Source organism: Poecilia formosa, unplaced genomic scaffold (assembly GCF_000485575.1).
Source record: "Poecilia formosa unplaced genomic scaffold, Poecilia_formosa-5.1.2 Scaffold88, whole genome shotgun sequence".
Classification (NCBI taxonomy): domain Eukaryota; kingdom Metazoa; phylum Chordata; class Actinopteri; order Cyprinodontiformes; family Poeciliidae; genus Poecilia; species Poecilia formosa.
The window spans coordinates 1,069,206-1,088,285 of record NW_006800027.1 but is presented as its reverse complement, the minus strand read 5'-3'; the positions used below and the strand labels follow the sequence as shown (position 1 = coordinate 1,088,285).

At 40.5% G+C, this 19,080-nt stretch overlaps 4 protein-coding genes across 7 annotated transcripts in view; 3 read left to right on the top strand and 1 right to left on the bottom strand.

Annotated features, from left to right (window-relative positions):
• Positions 1-2,253, top strand: part of gid4 (GID complex subunit 4 homolog) — a 3,696-nt gene extending 1,443 nt beyond the window's left edge. For 2 of the 3 annotated variants that reach the window (XM_016674000.1, XM_007557390.2), the window contains 4 exons: positions 561-668; positions 946-1,047; positions 1,124-1,254; positions 1,357-2,253. In XM_016674000.1, coding sequence (XP_016529486.1) covers positions 561-668; positions 946-1,047; positions 1,124-1,254; positions 1,357-1,420 — 405 coding nt within the window. In that variant the 3' untranslated portion in view covers positions 1,421-2,253. The remainder of the gene's footprint in view (positions 1-560; positions 669-945; positions 1,048-1,123; positions 1,255-1,356) is intronic. The other variant, XM_016673999.1, reaches the window with a different exon arrangement.
• drc3 (dynein regulatory complex subunit 3) overlaps positions 1-13,754 on the top strand; it is a 20,353-nt gene extending 6,599 nt beyond the window's left edge. Inside the window, exon 13 of the transcript XR_001662772.1 lies at positions 13,744-13,754. The gene's annotated coding sequence lies outside the window, so the exon portion shown is untranslated. The remainder of the gene's footprint in view (positions 1-13,743) is intronic.
• noxo1a (NADPH oxidase organizer 1a) lies at positions 2,358-8,849 on the top strand. 2 transcript variants are annotated; one of them, XM_007557389.2, is made up of 8 exons: positions 2,358-4,372; positions 4,456-4,536; positions 4,617-4,689; positions 4,771-4,954; positions 5,715-5,905; positions 5,981-6,094; positions 6,180-6,297; positions 6,813-8,849. In XM_007557389.2, the coding sequence occupies exons 1-8, from the start codon at positions 4,307-4,309 to the stop codon at positions 7,534-7,536; spliced, it is 1,551 nt and encodes a 516-aa protein (XP_007557451.1). In that variant the 5' UTR covers positions 2,358-4,306; the 3' UTR covers positions 7,537-8,849. The 2 variants fall into 2 exon arrangements, with proteins under 2 accessions (XP_007557451.1, XP_016529479.1); XM_016673993.1 differs by having other exon boundaries at positions 5,715-6,094.
• tbl3 (transducin beta like 3) lies at positions 8,680-19,080 on the bottom strand. Its single transcript, XM_007557387.2, has 23 exons — positions 18,861-19,080; positions 18,699-18,750; positions 18,508-18,603; positions 18,132-18,179; positions 17,906-18,047; positions 17,718-17,802; positions 16,864-17,034; positions 16,692-16,767; positions 16,518-16,614; positions 16,225-16,442; positions 15,357-15,498; positions 14,834-14,892; positions 14,613-14,719; positions 14,351-14,480; positions 12,891-13,130; positions 12,721-12,791; positions 12,121-12,277; positions 11,933-11,991; positions 11,280-11,383; positions 10,751-10,822; positions 10,405-10,563; positions 9,809-9,902; positions 8,680-9,506 (listed from the first exon to the last, which is right to left on the bottom strand). The coding sequence occupies exons 1-23, from the start codon at positions 18,890-18,892 to the stop codon at positions 9,152-9,154; spliced, it is 2,766 nt and encodes a 921-aa protein (XP_007557449.1). The 5' UTR covers positions 18,893-19,080; the 3' UTR covers positions 8,680-9,151.

Here is a 19,080-nt window from a genome sequence, read left to right as displayed (position 1 = left end):
AAGTAAGGTTGGTGTGTGGAAGACGAGCAGTTATGTTAATGAATAATGGTAAAATTTGAATGTTTGTTATATGGAAACAAATATTTCTCCTTTCATTTTTCATTCACTTGAAGGCTGGAAGGTTGAGCGTATCGTCTTCATGATGGCATGTTGGTAATAAACATTGTCCCAGAGATGAATATATTTCAGTGCAAAATGTGCACATAAACTTTAGAACGAAAGCAAAAGACCTTGTAAAGATATTCACTGATATTATTTCTTATTCTACTGCACAGTCATTAATCCGTTCCTTTCGGTCTGTGATTTTTTAGACTAGATATGTAAAGCTTGACCTCTGTTCAACTATCTATCTTAAATTTATTGGGGTTTATTATTATTATTATTATTATTATTATTGTTGTTATCATTGTTGTTGTTATTTATACTTTAAGTTTGAATAAAAAAGATGCAAATATGATTTTAGAAGGGTCTGGATTATTAACCTGAAAAATATGTGTTTGAACCCTGCAGTTTATTAGCAATATGAACCTTTATTTTTTCTTGTCTCTTATATTTTGTAGGAGTTCCCCACTCTCACAACATTCTTTGTTGGTGAAATAATCAGCCGCAGGCGACCATTTTTAACTCGGAAGTGGGATGCAGACGAGGATGTGGACAGAAAGCACTGGGTATGTCTGTCCAGGTTTATTTTTGTTTTCAGCATCACCTCTCATGGTCTTACTAATGAAATGTTGGTCCACAGTTTCATTCTTTTGAACCAAAATTGTACTTCACCTAAAGATAATTAGAATTGTTTTGTGCCTTTTATTGTACTCGTATTTGGCGTGTTTTACCTGAATTTTGGAGTCTCGTTTACGTTTCAGATGATACATTTTTAAAGAGTATAGGTTTAAAAAATGCATTTGAACCTGTTATTGATCCCCATATTTCCTGTTCTCTTAAAAGGGGAAGTTTCAGGCTTTTTACAAGCATGGCAAAACCTTTAACTCGGACAACTTCGACTACAAGGCGTTGGAAAACAGTGATTACATCTTTATGAGGTGGAAGGTGAGCAGATTTTATGTCACCGTTTCTCTAAATTGTTCGAACTATGCTTCGGCTTCAGCTGCTGTTGGTCTTCCAGGAGCAGTTTCTTGTTCCAGACCACACGATCAAAGACATCAGCGGCGCCTCCTTCGCTGGCTTCTACTACATCTGCTTCCAGAAGTCCACAGCCACCATTGAGGGCTACTATTACCACAGGAGCTCAGAGTGGTAATGAAAGTGAAATTCCCTCAAAAAAAAAAGTATTATTTTCTTTTTTCTTTTTTTTGGGATAAAGTTATAAATGTGAGTTTTTATATTTCATTTCTACAGGTACCAATCACTAAGTCTGAATCATGTTCAGGAGCATAGTATGCCTATTTATGAATTTCGGTGATATGACGAAACTCTTCGTCAAGAGGCGGCTAGTGCCGCCCTGGAGCTAACTGGAACATGACGCCACGACACCGATGGATAACCAGTTTTCCTCTCTGGGAGGAAGCTAACAAGTAGCCAGGTGCTCATTTCCTGATTTGCAAATAGGAAAGCACGGATTGAAGAAGAGCTGGACAAAAGATCGATGAGGCACGAACAGTCCAGACTGAACGGCTGACGAGAAAAAAAAAAAAGTCAATTTGTTTCTTGTTTGGCTTTTTTACTATTGTTATTATTCTTTGCCATCAAGTGTTTTTTTTTGCGCTCTGTGTTATTGAACATCACGATAGATCACAATAGATTCTTGATTATGGAGACACGTTGCACTTTTAGTGGAGGTTTGCAAAGGAAAAGGCTAATTTTGTTCAGCAATGAAAATCTTATATTTAATAGAAAATATGTTTAATTACCCATAGTGATTTATTTGGTGGTTATAACAGAGAGGGTTTATTTTATGCAAGATGACGAATGATTTTGATAAGAGAATGTTGAGTTGAAGTGAAACAGCTGAATGGGTACCAGCTGGATCAGAACGGGTCGGAGATAATCGTGGTTTCCTCCCACGGTTTTCTATGCAAGCCAAAGAACTTGAGTGGAAAGGTTTTTCCCTTGCCTCTTAAATGTTTTAATTTATTATAATTCAGACTGCTGCTTTATTTTACACTACAAGGTGTTAATGATTTGTCAAGTAAATAAAATATTTCTGAAATCCCAGGGTTTTCTAGGTTTTGGAGGTAAGGACAAGAAAACGTTTGGTGACTTCTGAGAGTTTTAGAGTTTATTTAAAAAAAAAACGGTGAAGGTAGTAAGGAAGTGACAAGTAGGAACAAAAATCTAATATCTTATTTTTTCAAAATTCTGTTGCCTTAGAATTTTCTTTCAAAGCAGTGCAATGCCTTACACTTGTAAAGCTTTTCTCTTTAAAGATACAGTTTTCCTGGATAATTTAGTGCAAATGTTTGGAAAATATCTCTTCATCGTCTTGTTGGGATCCTGTAAGTTTTCCTGAACCGGGATGATGTAAAGGCCAAATTGCGTTTGGCCTTGGTAGCTTACAATTTTACAGCTGGGTTAAAGCAAGTTAAAGTTTCTTTCAAAGCAGTGCAATGAAATGCATAAACGCAATCAGAAAATGTTACTTTTTTTCTTTTTAAATTAATTTTATTTATTATTAACCATGTAAAAAAAAAAAAAAAACTTGTGCAATGTAATCAAGCAAAATGTTTAGGAGAGTATCTCAAAGAGTGTTTCTAATTTGACGAAAATGTTGAGCTATGTGAACATTGAAGTTGAATAAATTATTTTCTACAGATGTTGGCCCTTCTGTTTCCTAAGATAAAAATAGACCCATTATTTCTTGTAGGGAGCCCCGGGTTATTATCTTCTGAATATTTTCTAATGCCAATGGATGAATCCTAAAAAATAATTGCAATATGTAAAGAGTAACAGCAATACTCCTTTTCACTGATGGCATCATCTAAATGGTTCTTATAATCATGCCATCTCCTTAAAATCCATGAACCTTTACATAAAACCTGCTTTTTATATAATGTAACTATTATATATTCTGGATGTTTTCATAAAATTCAGTTTTACTCTCAGGTGCTGAAATTCTGCCGCTAGATGGCAGCAGCCACAAAGTCAATCAAGAAACAACCAAAGTTTGTTATTCACGAATCGGAAAGTGTTGGGTGTGAACTTGGCGCAAATAGTTTCACGCTAGGAATACCTTCGTAGTTGGTGTGAAGCTCCTGCTCTAGAACCAGAATGTTGTGGTATCATAATACTCTGAATTCGTTTGACTTATTCATTGGTTTGTAATATTCTAGCTATATGAAATATTTTATTCCTAAATTTTCAGGTTGAATTCCCAACATGAGGCAGCTCTACTTTTTTGGAGGACAGCAGAAGCAGGGGCTTAATTTAATCAAATAATATGGAAAGTAATTTGTACATAATAAAACTTAGACTGGATGGCTATTTATCCTTAGTAAATTAAATAATTTGAAAAGTCTATTTTGTATTTACCAAATTATCCTTTGATATTAAAATGTGATGATCACATCACTGCATTCGATATGCTACTTTATTTTAGGGTTTGTTTCGAGTGCCAATAAAAGTAAAGTGAGATTTATTTTACTGTCTAAATGTACTGAGGAATATATTTTTATCCAGGCTTTTATATACATGCTTCATTTTCTCAGTGATTCATTCTAAAATGCATTTATTTAAAAGGACACAAGAGAGACATGTGGGACACAACTGGTTATTTTGCATAAGAACTGTGCACAACTATTTTGTGTAGTTTATGTAGCTGCCAAACAGGAAAATAAAACTCTCTTCATCATCCTAACTGGCATAAAGTAAAATCTATTTTTAGAGAGTTTATCTCATAGGAAATGATTTCAGCCATTCTCTTCCTGTAAGGGCACATGTGGGTGTGGAGAATAATTACAGTGTTTCTGTGTTTATAATGGCTGAGGCTTCACTCTTTTATCATTTCTACTTTTGGTTTCATCCAACTCAGTTCTAAGACAAATAAACTGCGTTCTGAGCAAAACTGTAAACAAAAGCCAAATATTTTCTCATACCGTGATGCCTCCAAACCCACTAAGCCAACCTGACTGTTTCCTTACATTTCTCATTGTCAGCCATGCTGGCTCTGGAACACTGCAGGAATTCCCTTTATGCAGACGATCACTGATTGAGACTGCGTGAGCGGTCCAACCACGCCTGTGTGTGGCGGAGGAAATATAAATTCACCTGCACGACGGCCTCCTGCACATTCCTGAATGAGACTTGAGAGGCAGCTATTGCACACGATCTCCTGTCCAGCCGTCCAGTTGTCATGGGGTCTGAGCGTTTTCCAGTCGGCATCCGTCTAACCGGAGTCCTTCACAAGGAGAAGAGCAAAGTAAGGAGCGATGGTGTCTTTGTCTGTAGGAAATAAATGTTGAGGAATTTTCTGCTTTAAGAATATGGCGTATCTTCTTTCAGATGTACATAACATCTGTGCTTTGGTCGGATCAGAATGAAATTGTAGTTTACAGAAGCTTTGAAGATTTCAGAGAAATGCATGTAAGTATTAAAAACTGCACTATTTAGTCCCTGAGTTTGTGCTATATGACTTATTTCACTTCTCTCTCTCTCTCTTATAGAAACAGCTAAAGAAGAAGTTTTCCTCTGGAAGTAAAATGAAAAAATCTGACAGAATCCTCCCTAAATTTCAAAGTGGGTGAGATTAAACTATAAACAATAAATGTCTAGCTGGATACAGTTGGAATTAAATAAGTATATATTTTTGTTGTTCAGGCAACAAAGTGAAGCAGAAGAGCCAAGGCAAGGGGCCTAATAAATCACTGGTGCGCCTCAAGTATTTGCAGAAATACTGTAATGAACTCCTGAGCTGTGATCAACACGTCTCACAGTCTGCTGACCTGGCAAAGTTCTTGCAACCAAATGAGAACGAGCTAAAACCAGAGTTCACCAAAAACAGGTAGGAGTTTCTTCTGCTGCAGTTGGATGCATGCAATGAGACGAGAAGAGTAGGAAAACCTTTTAAAAAAATCAAGTAAAGGAAAATATTGCTACTTCTATTAATGAGTTATCAGGGCTTAATTACAACAGAAATGTGTCATTTTCACATGGTTTGTGCATCCTGTCTTAGTTCTTGCTATGAGACACCATATCAATGTCTATAAATCCGTCTCATATTAAATCAAGTCGTGTGAACTTTTCGCATTGTGAGGTCACTGTCACACATTTAAAGAAGAAACAAAAGCCTGTATTTTTTGTTGTTGTTAAAATTGCAACTAAATTTTCATTGTTTTGAAGATTTTTGAACTTCCCCCAGTTATCAAAATGAGATCACTCCTACCAGAGATCTTTCATATTTACTCATAGGCATTTAGACAAAAAAGATCATTTTGGTGCCATCATAAAAACAATGACATTTCAAAGGTTCAGGAAAAGCACTTGTGGCTGGATCTGATAAGTACAGACGGGACATCTTGATTTGATTTGAAGGGAAGATAACACGGTCGAAAAATTTCACCTTCAGTGTTTTTGTGTGCACTACAGCACATGACAAGGAGAGTTACTGTAATTAGATCTGATTAGAGAAGTTCACAAGTACGCGTTGCGTAATTCCCATTTCCGGATGAAAAGGCAACTTAAAAGCTTTGCTTTCTGATTGCGCAACAAACTCAACGTCTGCAGAAGAAAAATACAAAAATAGCTTTGTGTATTCACCTTAGCATCATCATCATGCCCTCCGAGGACGAGATCCGGAGCCACGGGAGACAGGACAGCAGCGGCAATGTGACCCAGCCGTTCGTCACAGAGACCTACAGATGTATAGCCCCATACGAGACCAAAGACACCAAAAACAAACCTTTCAAAGTAGCTGTGAATGAGACGCTTGACGTTCTCATCAAAGACAAAGGAGGTGAGCAAAGCACAACTCGAGCAATGCTTAGAACATTCCCAATCCAATCGGGGGATCCCGTGAATGTGTGTGCAGGGTGGTGGCTCGTAGAGAACGAGGAGAAGAGGATGGCCTGGTTTCCTGCACCCTACCTGGAGAACGTAGACGGTGAGGAGGACGAAGAGGAAGTGCTCGGTACACCATCGAGAGGTACACGCACAGAAACCAACATCCTGACAACATTAGTTGATGAGTTGGAGGTGATTATTCCTAAAGCTCTTTATGCCTCCCACAGGGATGCTTTACACAGTTGTCAGGAGCTACACTTCCAAAATAGAGGATGAAGCAAGCGTGAACATCGGTGAAGTGGTGGAGGTCCTGCAGAACCCGGATAATGGCTGGTGGCTCATAAGGTAACATTGAATCCTTCTACAAGGGAAGGAGATGTCCTTAATTACTGTTATATGGAATCTATAATGTTTGTGATTGCTCTATGGGAGCATTTGAAGTTTGTCAGAGTACATCAGTGTACATAAAGCATTGGGAAGATCAACAAACACACCTCACAGGTCAGGGATAAACTTGTATCAGGTTTAAAGAATGTTTAGGTTATGAAACAATATCCAAAGCTTCGGACATCTCAAACAGTTTTAGTTTTGGGCCTATAAGCAAAACGCTGCGTATCACTTTAAAAAAAATTGGCCGGAAAGGTGGTCCCACAAAATATTGACCTCTGAAGGCAATTTGGGTGCACTAGTTTTTATTCAGGGGCATCAGACAAATGGGGGTTTCATGTAAATGCACGCTAGCTTTAAACGTTTTGTATAAACATGCTTGTAGTATGTTTTGTTTTTCTGACTGGTGTTGGCTCAGTTCTGTTATAGTTAACATCTGTATGTCCTCTTTTATCTTCTCTGACTTTTGACAGACACAAAGGAAAAGTGGGCTACGTCCCGTCTCTGAACCTGCAGCCCTACATATACCCTCGGGTTCAGATGACGTCTCAGTATAATGTCCAAAACTCCTCTTCTCTCCTGCCCGCCTCCTCCATCTTACACAACAGGCGTTCCTATGGCGACCTGCCCCAGGATCCTAACTCCAGGCCCATCATCCCAACAGAAAGCTTCCACAGGTCTCAGTCTCTGAACCAGTTGTCCGAGGAGCCTTACGCTCAGCCTGCAGTGAGCCTCCCTGCTCCAGCAAACAGCCACCCCACCTCCCCAACATCTGCAGTGCAATCCCCTCTTCCGGTCATCCTGGTGCAGAGTGACGAAGAGCAGGAGGAGAGCGGACGGATCCTCAGAGCAGAGTCGGTGGACAGCTTTGAAAGCGACAGCTTCAGCGACGACGACGCCCTCTCCTTGTCCGCCGGCTCATCCCTCAACCTGAGCTACGGCGCCAACGACCAACAGCTGCGATTCTGCCGCACGCCACAGCCCACGGCGTCCAACTGCCTCAGCCCAAAGAGCCACCCAGAGGGAACTCTGCTGCCCAGCGTCTCCGACCCCAACCTCTACAAGGGGCCCCAGCCCCCCAAGGTTCCCCCGAGACCTCGGGCCCAGGAGATTCTCACCCGCTGTTCCACAGTCACCCGTAAGAATGCGACTAAAAGCAACCTGTCACCGACTTCGACTGAGGTGACGGGTCGATGAAAGTTAAAGCTCTTTTGCATTAACGCTGCACACTGGTTTCTTGACTGCCTTGGAACATAAAACAAAAAAACCAAACAGATATATCCTTCCACTTATGTATCAATCAATACTTTGATTAATATATATAAAATAAACAAGTAACCAACAACTGGATGTATTTCGTCTGAATGATTAGGTGCTTTAAGTTTTGTATCAACTCTCATACCGGATAATCCCCCCATCTGATATCTGTACGCATTACATTCAGTTAACTGTAGAGATGAAAATGAATAAAATGATCTTGTGGGTTTAATACTGAATGCTTTTGTGTCATACCTGAAAGGAAATGTACAAAACATGGAGTCTTCACATGTGAAAACATCACAGTGAGAAGAGTCTCCTTTTATACTTTATTTCTCTACCAGATTTGAACATGCAGACTCATTTTTGTCCATTGTTCTTTGTGAAGTAGGCTGGATTATCTTAATGAGGTTCTGTAAACATCAGTTTTCAATTTTTTTTAATTAAGGTCTGGACTTTGACTGGACCATATTAACCCTTCGACTGTATGTTTTTAGTTGTGTTCTGGATATAGGGCGAACCTCCGCCTCAGTTGCCAAGGACAGTAATCCCAGAACCCGATGCCGCTCTGAAATACGCAACACTAATGTTACAAAATGTGACAAACGTCAGAGGGGTATGAAAACGTATGCAAAGTACTTTGGTTACACAGATCGAGCTTGAGGAGTCTGGACTTTGTTTCCCAGAGATGAATTGAGACTTAAATAGGAATTTCTGCTTCTTCCCCAAAGCTTCCTTCAGACATTTCTGACGGGTAAAACTGACATCCTTTGAAATGCTGGAGGCTTCAAAAAACAAACAGCAACAACATCCTGTTAGACAACAACTCTTTAGTTTTTATCTAGCTAAAAAAACAAGTTGGTTCTCTGCAGGATTTGTTTTTGTGGTTTCTTCATTGGTTGATCTCAATTTATTCTCTAAATTCTCATAATTTTACTTCAAGGCAGAAAACTGCTTTTTGGTTGTTGTTTTTTTTAATTGAAGCCTGACTGATGTTAGATTTTGCAAAAAAAAAAAAAAACAAGTCTCCTGCTTAACAATCAGACAAATAATGGCTAAAAAGTCAATTATCAGTTCAAAACCTTTACAAAATAGGCCCATAAAAGAGAGATTTATTTATAAACATATGAGCCACTACATTAGAAATATGTTTGACTGTTCCTTTGACTGTTACATGAGGAAACTGCATGTTTACAATCCTGTAAACAGGCGCTATGCACTGTTGCATACCTTCTAATTACAATAGGCTTTAAAAAAAATCGCCCTGGCACACGGCCTAGACGCTTATGCAACCAGTTCTTCCTCTCCAAGGCCTCCTTGATGTTACGTGAAATGAAATCAGGATGATTTGGTCCTTTTGTTTCCCGTCTAAAACCTGCATAGAGGAACTGATTAGGGGCTTAGGCAGCACAGAAATAGTTGCAGTGAAACCTGTTATCTGCTTCGCATCAATTCCCCCTTTGTTTCCCTGACAGCCGCAGTCAGTCAGTCAGCTAATGATCTGCAGAGTTAAACCTCGGGAGGTTTCCTTCTAGAGGCGAACTCATTGATCCTGTTAGCTTAAAGCTTGGAGTCGGGGAGCGGATGAAATGGGGAGATTTCGCATCACTTGCACTACATGATCGTCCTCCTCTTCCTCCTCTGAGCTCTCCTCGCTCTCTGACTGGCGGCGCCCGTTGGTTTCCCCCTTTTTCTCCCGTGCGTCGTTAGCGGAGGCTTTCTTCGAGGCGCTGATTTCTTCGGCCTCCTCTTCATCTTTCACCTCAGAACCAGACTCCTCTTCTTGCTGTCTATCCCCGTCGTCGCCTCGGTCTTCCCTCTCATCGGTGCCGCCTCTTGCGTTTTCTTTATCGAGGAAAAACGAGGGCTGCGCGAGAGGAGTGGTGTCCATGTCTTCGTCCTGCTCCATACTAGACGAGATGGAATAAAATTGATTAGATTAAAGATCTAGTTTGCAGAACGTTTGAGGTAATCACTTGCAGCATTTCCAGATTGGGAAACCTTCGGCTAGGTATTTATGGCTTTGCAAAAATGCAGCTCAGCTAGGAATCCTTGGTCCCCGTGAAGAGGAAACACTGGCACAGAGTCTGTGTCGTAATTCATGTAGGAGGCAAGCTGCACGTACACATCAGAAAGTAAAGCTATTGGAAAGCTCTACATAAGCCAGCAGTCAGTACAGAAGGATTTCAAACAGAGGAGTGAAACAGCTCACCCAGATGAGGCTCCAGCTACTCGCATTTTCTGCCACATGTAGTTGAGAAACATGGACGCCTGCTGCAGGCGGCCGATCCTCTCCATGTGTCTCTCTGTGGGAAGAAGAAGATGAATAAACAACCTGTTTAGTAGATAAAATACACCAAATTAAGGTGTCAATATGCCTAGTACCTGATTAAAATACAACAAAATACTTTCAACTACGCTAAAGGCTGTTTTATTATTATGATTTCAACAGGAAGGAGAATGAATAACTAGGGTCAAGCTTTCCACTAATAAAGTTCATGCTGCCCTCTGTCTGCACACCTGCCATTAAATTTAAATTTCCAGATCTTTCCTTGATTGTCTCTGTTGGGCTATTGGGAGCTAGAATGCTGCATACCTAAACTTTATGTTTTTATGTTCATTAAACAGATCAAAATTAAGAACTCAGACAATTTTCACCTCTAAGAAAAACCCAATCTGTGCATTTTTAACTGCTTTCTGTCTCTACATATTTAAACACACTAAATACCAGGCTGCTTGCAGTGCCAGTGTTTCACTCTAGATGTAACACTTTGTATCCATTTTGTATCCATTTTGCCGCCTGCTGACCTGTGTACGGGATGAGGCCCTCCAGGTGCGTCCGGGCCCCCTGGAACTGCAGCAGCTCCTCGGGCGGCAGGTGGGTCAGCAGCACCTGGAGGACCGCCTGGGCGTCCAGACAGTTCCTGGCGTTGGTGTTCCACACGACACAGTAGCGCAGGAGCGACTCTGAGTGGGACAGCAACCAGAAACATTAGATGGTGGGAAAAAAAAAAAACGTTTTAGGTGTCTGTTTATTATTAGAAAATGAGCATATTTAAGACATTAATTGATTCCAAATAAATCAAGCTGCACTTATGGTCTTGTTTCCGAACCTTCCAACAATCCAACACAGATTTGTTTGTTTGTTCGTTACCTTTTTGATCTGCTCGCAGCCGCAGCAGCGTCGACTCCAACAGATCGCTGCCGTCCTCCGCCTGACGAATAGCTAAAAGCAACACAGCAAGACTTCAATTAGCAGCCGGGTTTAAAACAAACTGAATATTTTGCACACAGAAAACGCACTGGCTTCTTATTTTATCAGATGAATATACACATGATTTTTTTTTTTTTTAAAGCCGTTCATAGAAGGATAGTCTGTGGAGATTTCTGCAGCAGGTTTGCCTCCTGTCAACATTCAGAAAACTGAACAATAAGTCATAAACACGTTTCTTCACTTCCTGTTCAAATTCTCGGGTACTTTTGCAAAATAACAGCCATTGTTAGGAAAGAGTTTATCCCCTTTATGCTTCAATGAACGAGTGAGTCAGCGGGAAGCCATTCATGACAGACGGAAAATAAACGCAGCGCAGTGCAAATACAACAAAGACTGTTTATGTGTTTACTTAGCGTAGGAGGAAAACAGAATGAAGGTTGAAAAGACAAGTTAAGGTCAACCTGATTACCTTTGATGACAGTGAGCACCGTGTGAGGCTGGTCCAGCGAGATGGCGAGACCCAGGGCCTTCAGGTATTTCTTCTCGTGCAACAGGTTGGACAACTCCTGCTGCCTTTAAACACAATGGGGCGAATAAAAGCCTGAATTTTGGGTTTTTGTAAACTTTAACTTAAGCCATAATTATCAACGTGAGCAGAAATAAATAGTTGAAATCAATCAATGTGCCAGATTTTCCCTTTTGAACTGAGTTTCTGAAATAAATCGGTCCTTTGATGATATTTTAATTTAGATTCACGTTGTAAAATATACCATACCACAATCTCCATCACAATATTAATATGTGTATTAGAGTAAAGGCAAAGGACGATTTGGACGCGATATTTTATAAGATTATTTACAAATGTCATTCGTTCAAATTCTGTTTTTCAATAACATTTTTTTGATAGATTTAGGAAACTTTGGGTTAATCATAATTTAAACTATTACAGTATACGACAATAGTATCACAAATAAAGCTTTCCTGCTATCGTGCAGTCCTTCACATCGATGGAAATGTGAATGTCTGCAGTTTTGGTTAAAGTAAGAAGAGGCGGACGAAAACCAAATTAAAGCAGCTTGATCTGTGACACAAAATAAAAACAAGTTGTTGTCCAAGTCTTACTTCAGTATCTGCTCCTCTTGTTTGGCTTGTTCCTCTGCCAGCTCCACTTTAGTCACATCCTAATGATGCAAATAATGACACCAGCATGAAAATCAGTAGTTTTATAGAGAGTAAGAACTATATGGTATATTAGTGAACCTAATCCACTCTGACCTGCTTTTTTGACCATCAGTGACCTCTGAACTCACCAGCCACACTGTGATGTTTGAGTCTGCTGAGCCGGTGACCATCTTGTCGTCCTTACGGCTGCCGTGGAGACCCCACACTTTGTCCTGGTGGGCGTCCAATGTCTTCACGCACTCATTGGTCTTTATGGTCCACAGCTTCACTAAACCGTCTGAGCCGCTGAGGGGAGAAAAATTCAATCAAGAAAGGTTTTTATGCAGCTGTGTGTGTTGAAGACAAGATAAAAAAGTATCTTTAAAAAAAGCTTTAGCGAAAATCTCACTGCTTAGTATGCATACTTAAATATCAATTCTGCTTTTTGTCATGTTATTGGGGCTGAATACAAATGCAAGCCACACTTTTCAGATGTTTAAAAACCAGATTTCTTCCGTTAGATATTATACACTACATTTTGTTCTGATCCGTCACATAAAATCCCAATAAAGTTGGAGAGAAATGTGAAAAAGTTCAAGAAGTATTAAATATTTCTGCAAAATTCTGTGTTGCTGGCCTTTATTTATTTATTTTTTTACACAATCATTCTTTACGGATACCACAATGCAGTCAGACGCCGATCTCGTAAAAGGACTCAATAATAATTGTGAACAGAGGGAAGTCGATACCTGGTCAGCAGCTGGGTGCCACGGCTCACAAAGATCACTTTCAGGACCGACGCGTCATGGCCCTCAAATGTCTTAACAGGAAGTAATTTGAAGAGCAGTTCTCAGTTATCGTGCTTTAAAACGAAACATGCTTCATGACAGACATGTGAGATGCCCTGACGTTGTCCCACCTTGAGGCAGCTGAAGTCCTGCAGGCCCCACAGCTTGGTGGTGCCGTCTGCAGAGGAAGAAGCCAGGATCTGGTCCACGGGAGAGAAACACACACTCCAAATGCCCCGCCGGTGGCCCCGAAACACACCCAGGAGTCCCAGGTTTCCATCCCCCGACAGAGACCAGAGTTTGGCTGTGCGGTCCTGCGAGCCGGAGGCCAGCAGTTTGTCGTTGGGAGACACTGAAACACTGTTTACGTCCTGCAGAAACAATGAAGAAGAAAACAACAGGAATCAGCTGGAACGGAATCAAAAAAAAAAAAAAAAAGTTCAGCGCCCCGAAGATTAAAATGTGAAAAAAATGGGGATGTGCTTCAAAGTTTCTCCTCCTGACTGAAATAGATTCTTATCATTTGTGCAAACAAGAGTCGCTTCCAAGGTAATAGGGCTTGACATTTTCACAATGTGCTAAAAGGAATGCAACTCAGGAAAAGGAGAGTTAGGTAACCTGGCACAGATAATACTCTGATTGTTCTTTTGTTCGTCTCATGCCAGAAAGTGTGTGTGTGTGTGTGTGTGTGTGTGTGTGTGTGTGTGTGTGTAGCGGGAAAAACCGTGAGATGTGGAATTTTTTCTTTACGGTATCAGACTGATGGGAGACAAACCCAGGAGTGAGCAAAACTCCAAAAATGATCCTTCTGAGCATGAACCAGTTTCCATGACGACAGACATCTGGACTTGGGATTGTAGCCTGCTTTGGGTACAGAGCGAGATCTGGTTCTACAAATAAAATCTGTATCCACCTTCTGATGTTAATAATAATAATAAAAAAAAACACATATCAAACATTTACTTGTTTGTGGATCTAGAGAAGGTGCTGCTCAGCTTCTTCTTCCTTAACCTCAATATTTAACATGTAATTAAGGTCAAATGTTGGATGGAATATGCATTAAATCAATGACACAAGACTCTCTATGTCCCGTATAAACATAGATACAAAGACGCAGACAAAGACGTTATTTTTTAAAGATGAGAATAAAAGGGCCAAAGAATTAATGAATATATAAAACTTTCTGATATGGTGAAACATTAACAATCACTCTTAAAAAAAAAAAACAAACACAAAAACTGCACTATTATTATAATATTGGCACCCTCGGTAAAGATGTGCAAAAAAAAAAAAAAGATGGAGTATCAGAATCTCACATTTTGGATTCCGACAAATTTCCATTTCAAGATTTTCTAATTTTCCAGACTGGTTTCTGGATTTTCAGATTTCACGAGATTTACTGAGTTTTACTTTTATTTACTTTTTTATCAATCATAAGGTAAAGTAGTATTTCTCTGTTTTCTTTCTGCATCTGGATAAATTCAGACAAGACATAAAATATATCCAAAAATATACAACACCATACAATAAACAGACCATAAAAATACCATGATTTAATTTTTTTTTTTGTTGTTTTTTTTTTGTCTTGTACCTTGTCGTGTGCCTTCTCTGTGCTGCGGGGGCTCAGCTGATGGATTTCTTCTCCGGAAAACTCGGCTGGCAGATCCCACACCTTCACGGTGCAGTCCTGGCTGCCGGTCACAACGAAGGACGATTTCAACCTGGACACCAACAAAAATGGAAATTCACTCAAACAGCTGGATTAATCAGCAGCTGTCACAATGTGTGTGTGTGTGTGTGTGTGTGTGTGTGTGTAAAGGGAGACGAGAAACCTCAGCAGAGAGCAGCTTTACCTGGAGCAGCCGATGGAGCCGACAGCATTAGTGTGGCTGGATCCCTGAGCGACACATCGGACCTGACCGCTGTCACTGTCCAGCTGCCAGACACGCACTGACCGGTCCTACGCACACACGCACACGCACACACACAAAACAGCATGCAAATGTATATGGCTTCCCAAAAATCTGTAGGCGCATGGGCTACATGACTAACCAAAGTCAGGGTTTGTGTTTACCTTTGCGCAGCTTGCAAACAGAGAGCCTTTTTTGAACACATCCAGAGTGAGGACAGTATCTGAGGAAGACAAGCAAATAAAACCGAGCAGTGAGTGATAAACATCTTCATCTAACCTGCTCAGCAAGTCATAAGCCTGACTATTACAGACCTGATTTGTTTAGATTCTGGCGCTACACACACACAGATTTTATTGCTTTTCTTTTGTGCAGAAAGAGTAAATTATTTAAAATTCTGACAAATGTTTGGCGTTTTTTTTTATTTGTTAGCTGCATGCTCGTAAAAATAAGAAAAGTTGACTCCAAACAAACTTACAAATAATCTCATTAGGGAAGTTAGAAAACCCTGTTAATGCTCATATGAACATTAACAGGGTTTAAGCCAGTAAGTGCTTCTGCACTTACTGGCTTGTTTTTGGAGGTAAACAGCCAGAAAGCAAAAGATCGTGACAGAACTCAGTGAATCAGGTGGATGTGATTCTCATCCAGCTAAAGGACAGATGCTGCCCTCTGCTGGTCGCTCACCTGTGTGTCCGTAGAGAATCTGGCAGCTGTTGGTGAGCAGCTGGAAGACCTTCAGCTGACTGCTGTTAGTGGCCACCACGATGTGAGTGTCGTCTTTACCCAGGAACTTCACGTCCAGCACCTCGTCGTTGTAACCCACGAGCTACGAGAAAGGGACACGTTTCCATGAACTCCAACATAGCCAATGTCTGCAACATCTAGCAGCTATTAGCTTCTTTATACAGCAAAAATCATAAAATAATCCGACATACAACTTCGATAAATTTTATAAACCAGAATCTGGTGCACAAGTTTGAATTAACACAAGTATGTACAAGGAAATTCATATATACACCCACTTCAATATTTGGGTTAATTTTCCAGATGGTTGCAAATAAACTTTATGCTTCTTTTAATCATCAACCAGCATCTGGACTAAAGATTTGAGCCATCTTCTGCAGAGAAACGGTGGAACAGATTTAAAGTGAATGTTTTCACTTTTAAGAACGTTATGTAAATATTTCTAAGGTTTATCATCCGCCTGCGTTGCCGATTCCAAAATGGTGTCACTTTTCTGCTGCAATACCCATCTGTGTCCAAGTTTCAACCAAACAGATGTTGTTCAAGGTATAAAGTCAAAGGTTACTAGAATTGTAGCATAACCACAGCAATGAACAACTCTAATAAAATTCTTAATTAAATGTGTGCCAGTATTGTGTTTTAAACAAGCTAGATTATTTCTGTTATAAATAACCTTCCTTTTATTATTGTATTGTTTTGTTTTTTTTAGCAATAGTAGAATAATAGATCAGGCTTCCTAAACAAGACAGCACATGCAACATGAGTCATGCATGTAATCAGTCAATAATAAGTAAGTCCCAGTACTGACTTGCTGCTGTGTGGTGAGACTGGGCAGCTGGTAGAAGAGTATGTTGTGCTCTGCAGTGACCGTGGCCAGTCTGGAGGAGGCAGGCAGGTGGAAAAGATACGTCAGACTGCGAGGGTTGTCGTCCTCTTTGTCTTCCTCAGAGGACGGCGTGAGGGTCGAGGGAAGGCTCTGGGTATAAACACAGCGAGCAGTGCTTGCCTCCCACACTCTCAGCACACCTGCAGGGAAAGTTGAGAGTAAAGGTGAGGCATAGAGATATAAAAAATTTATTTAAAGACAGCTGTGGATCAAACCTTTGCTTCCAGCAGTGACGAAATGCAAGCTTTTGCTTTTGACTCCAATCTGAGATAAGTCCGTCTTCTCAGGCAGCAGCACGACTCCCTCAACAGCCTGGAGGGAAAAACAAACACTAAGTTTATTTTTACTGAAACAGAAAAAAAAAATGGGAATGCCTTCTCACATCTTACCTCGTAAACAGGAACGGTTCTTTTAGCCTGGCGAGATTTGAGGTCCCAGACAGTGCAGATTTTGTCCCTCCCAGAACTACAAGGAAAACATCAAGACGAATCAGAGCTGCATCCGAAAAGCAGTCGGGTAATTAAAAACAAACTGCGTAGGCGCTGGCCGATTCCTCCCTACCTGACCATGGTGTGACCGTCTCTGCTGAAGCTCAGAGAGGTGACGGCGCTGTAGTGGCTCTCCAGGACGCACACACACTGGCTGGAGCGCAGGTCCCACAGCCGAACGCCGCAGTCCACAGACGAGGAGAACAGCTGCAGTCGGCTGATGTCGGGGTGGAACTGGACCAAGCTGCACAAACACACAGACGAAAGCGCAACGTTTTGTTTTTCTAATTAAAGTCATGATTCTGTGTGACTGGATGATGTTTAAGCTTCACAGGGTGTTGCAAAACTATTCATACCCCTCAGATTTTTTTTTCATATTTTGTCATATTACAATCACATAATACCCAAGACATGCAGATCCACCTAAACTAACAGAACGAGCAAGAAAATTATTAAGCAGAGATGAACTGCAGGATGACTACCTCAGATATCCAACAAGAGGTGCAAAGGTTTAGTTACAAATATGTGTTAGAATGGCCAAAACCTAAATCCCAGTTGAAAATCTCCAGCAAGACTTGAAGATGTATGTTCACAGAGGCACTCCATCCGATCTGAGCTGCTTTATAAAGAGGAATGGGTCAACTTTCAGTCTCTAAATGAGTCAAGCCAGTAGAAAGACTTTAAAGGACTTGCCGCTTTATTAGAAAATGATGATGATTTTTTTTTTTAACGTTTCACAATTTTGCACCATTTTGTGTTCATCTTACCGTATAAAGTCTTAATGAACTGACGTTCGGGGCTGTTTTGTGACAAAAAGATCAAGGCAATAGCAACACTTTTGCAGAAGTGATGTAAGGGTATGATGACACATGAAATTGTCTGTTTTATCCTCATTCTTGGACCTCGTTCGTAGTAACAGACACTTACTGTACTACACCAGATGATCCTTTGAGATTGTGAGTGCAGTACTGCTTAACCACATCCCAAACTTTTATGGTAGCATCACAACCACCTGCAGGACAAACACAAATATGTTTTGTTTTTTTGTTTTTTTTTTGATGATGATGATGTAGCAGAGATCAGGTGATTTGTGTTCAAATCATGGCATTGCTGACCTGTGGCAAGTAGGGTGGAGCTGGGGTCAAAGGTCATGCTGGCCACAGGGATGGTATGAATAGCCTTCCAGGAGCGAGTGCAGGTACCCTGCCTCCAGTCCCACTGCTTCAGCAGCAAAGCTCTGCTGGCTGTCACCAGTAGCTGGACACAAAAGAAACGTGTTTTTGTTTTAAAACCTGATCTGTTGATACGCCATGATGCTTAGGGGAAGTATTCCCTACCGACCTCATCATCACAGCTCACTGCAAATGATGTGATATCCTCTTGATCATCCTGCGGGGCATATTTGGACAAAGTTAGGAAAGAAGAAAAAAAAAAAACACACAAAATGATTTTTATCACTGCGTGCATCTACACCTAGTTTATTTACATGAACAAAAAGCAAACGATTACATACAAGACGTTGTGTTTGTGACAAAGAAGCACAAGGGAAAATGTCTGGGAAAAATTAAGTTGCCAAAAATAGTTCATAACAGATTCAATATTTAGCTGATAAAAAAAATTTCAGCTGAGATTTTTTTTATTTCAATTTGAGCTTGAATGTGACCAAGTCAAACTACTTTATTGTTATATTTATGCTTCAAAGTCGACATGAACTTACATGTTCCACACAGTGGACGATCTTGCCAGTGCTGATCTCCAAAACATTGACACGGGATCCACATGTGCAGAAAATGTACTTCTCATCTTTGCTGATCTGGGAAAAAATACACATAGACAATTTCACATTTAGAGCACAACTCACCCTCCAACCACACACAGCTCAGCTTAGACAAACTTCTCAGAGCTCACCTGTACTTTCCCTCCTTTGTAAAACGGCTCAATTTTGCTGGAAACAGCGTAACTGAAATGACATTAAGACGGAAATCCATCAATGAGAGGTTACAGCTTTCTATCATACACTTTCGGTCGGGCTAGCTGTCTTCAGGTAAGAGCGACATAAGATAAACTTACTTCGTTTTGAACTGCAGGTTTGTGTTCGCCATAATGATAACCGGAACTTCCAAAAGCAGAATATTTTTAATAAACAAACACGATATAAATCACCGGTTTCTCATTTCACACGTTGACTATAGCCACCACAATCCGTCCCGCATGTTGTTGCCCGTGTCGCACGCGTTGTACGCCATCTGAGTGAGCGGAGCTGTGATTGGTCAAAAGTTCAGCACGTAAA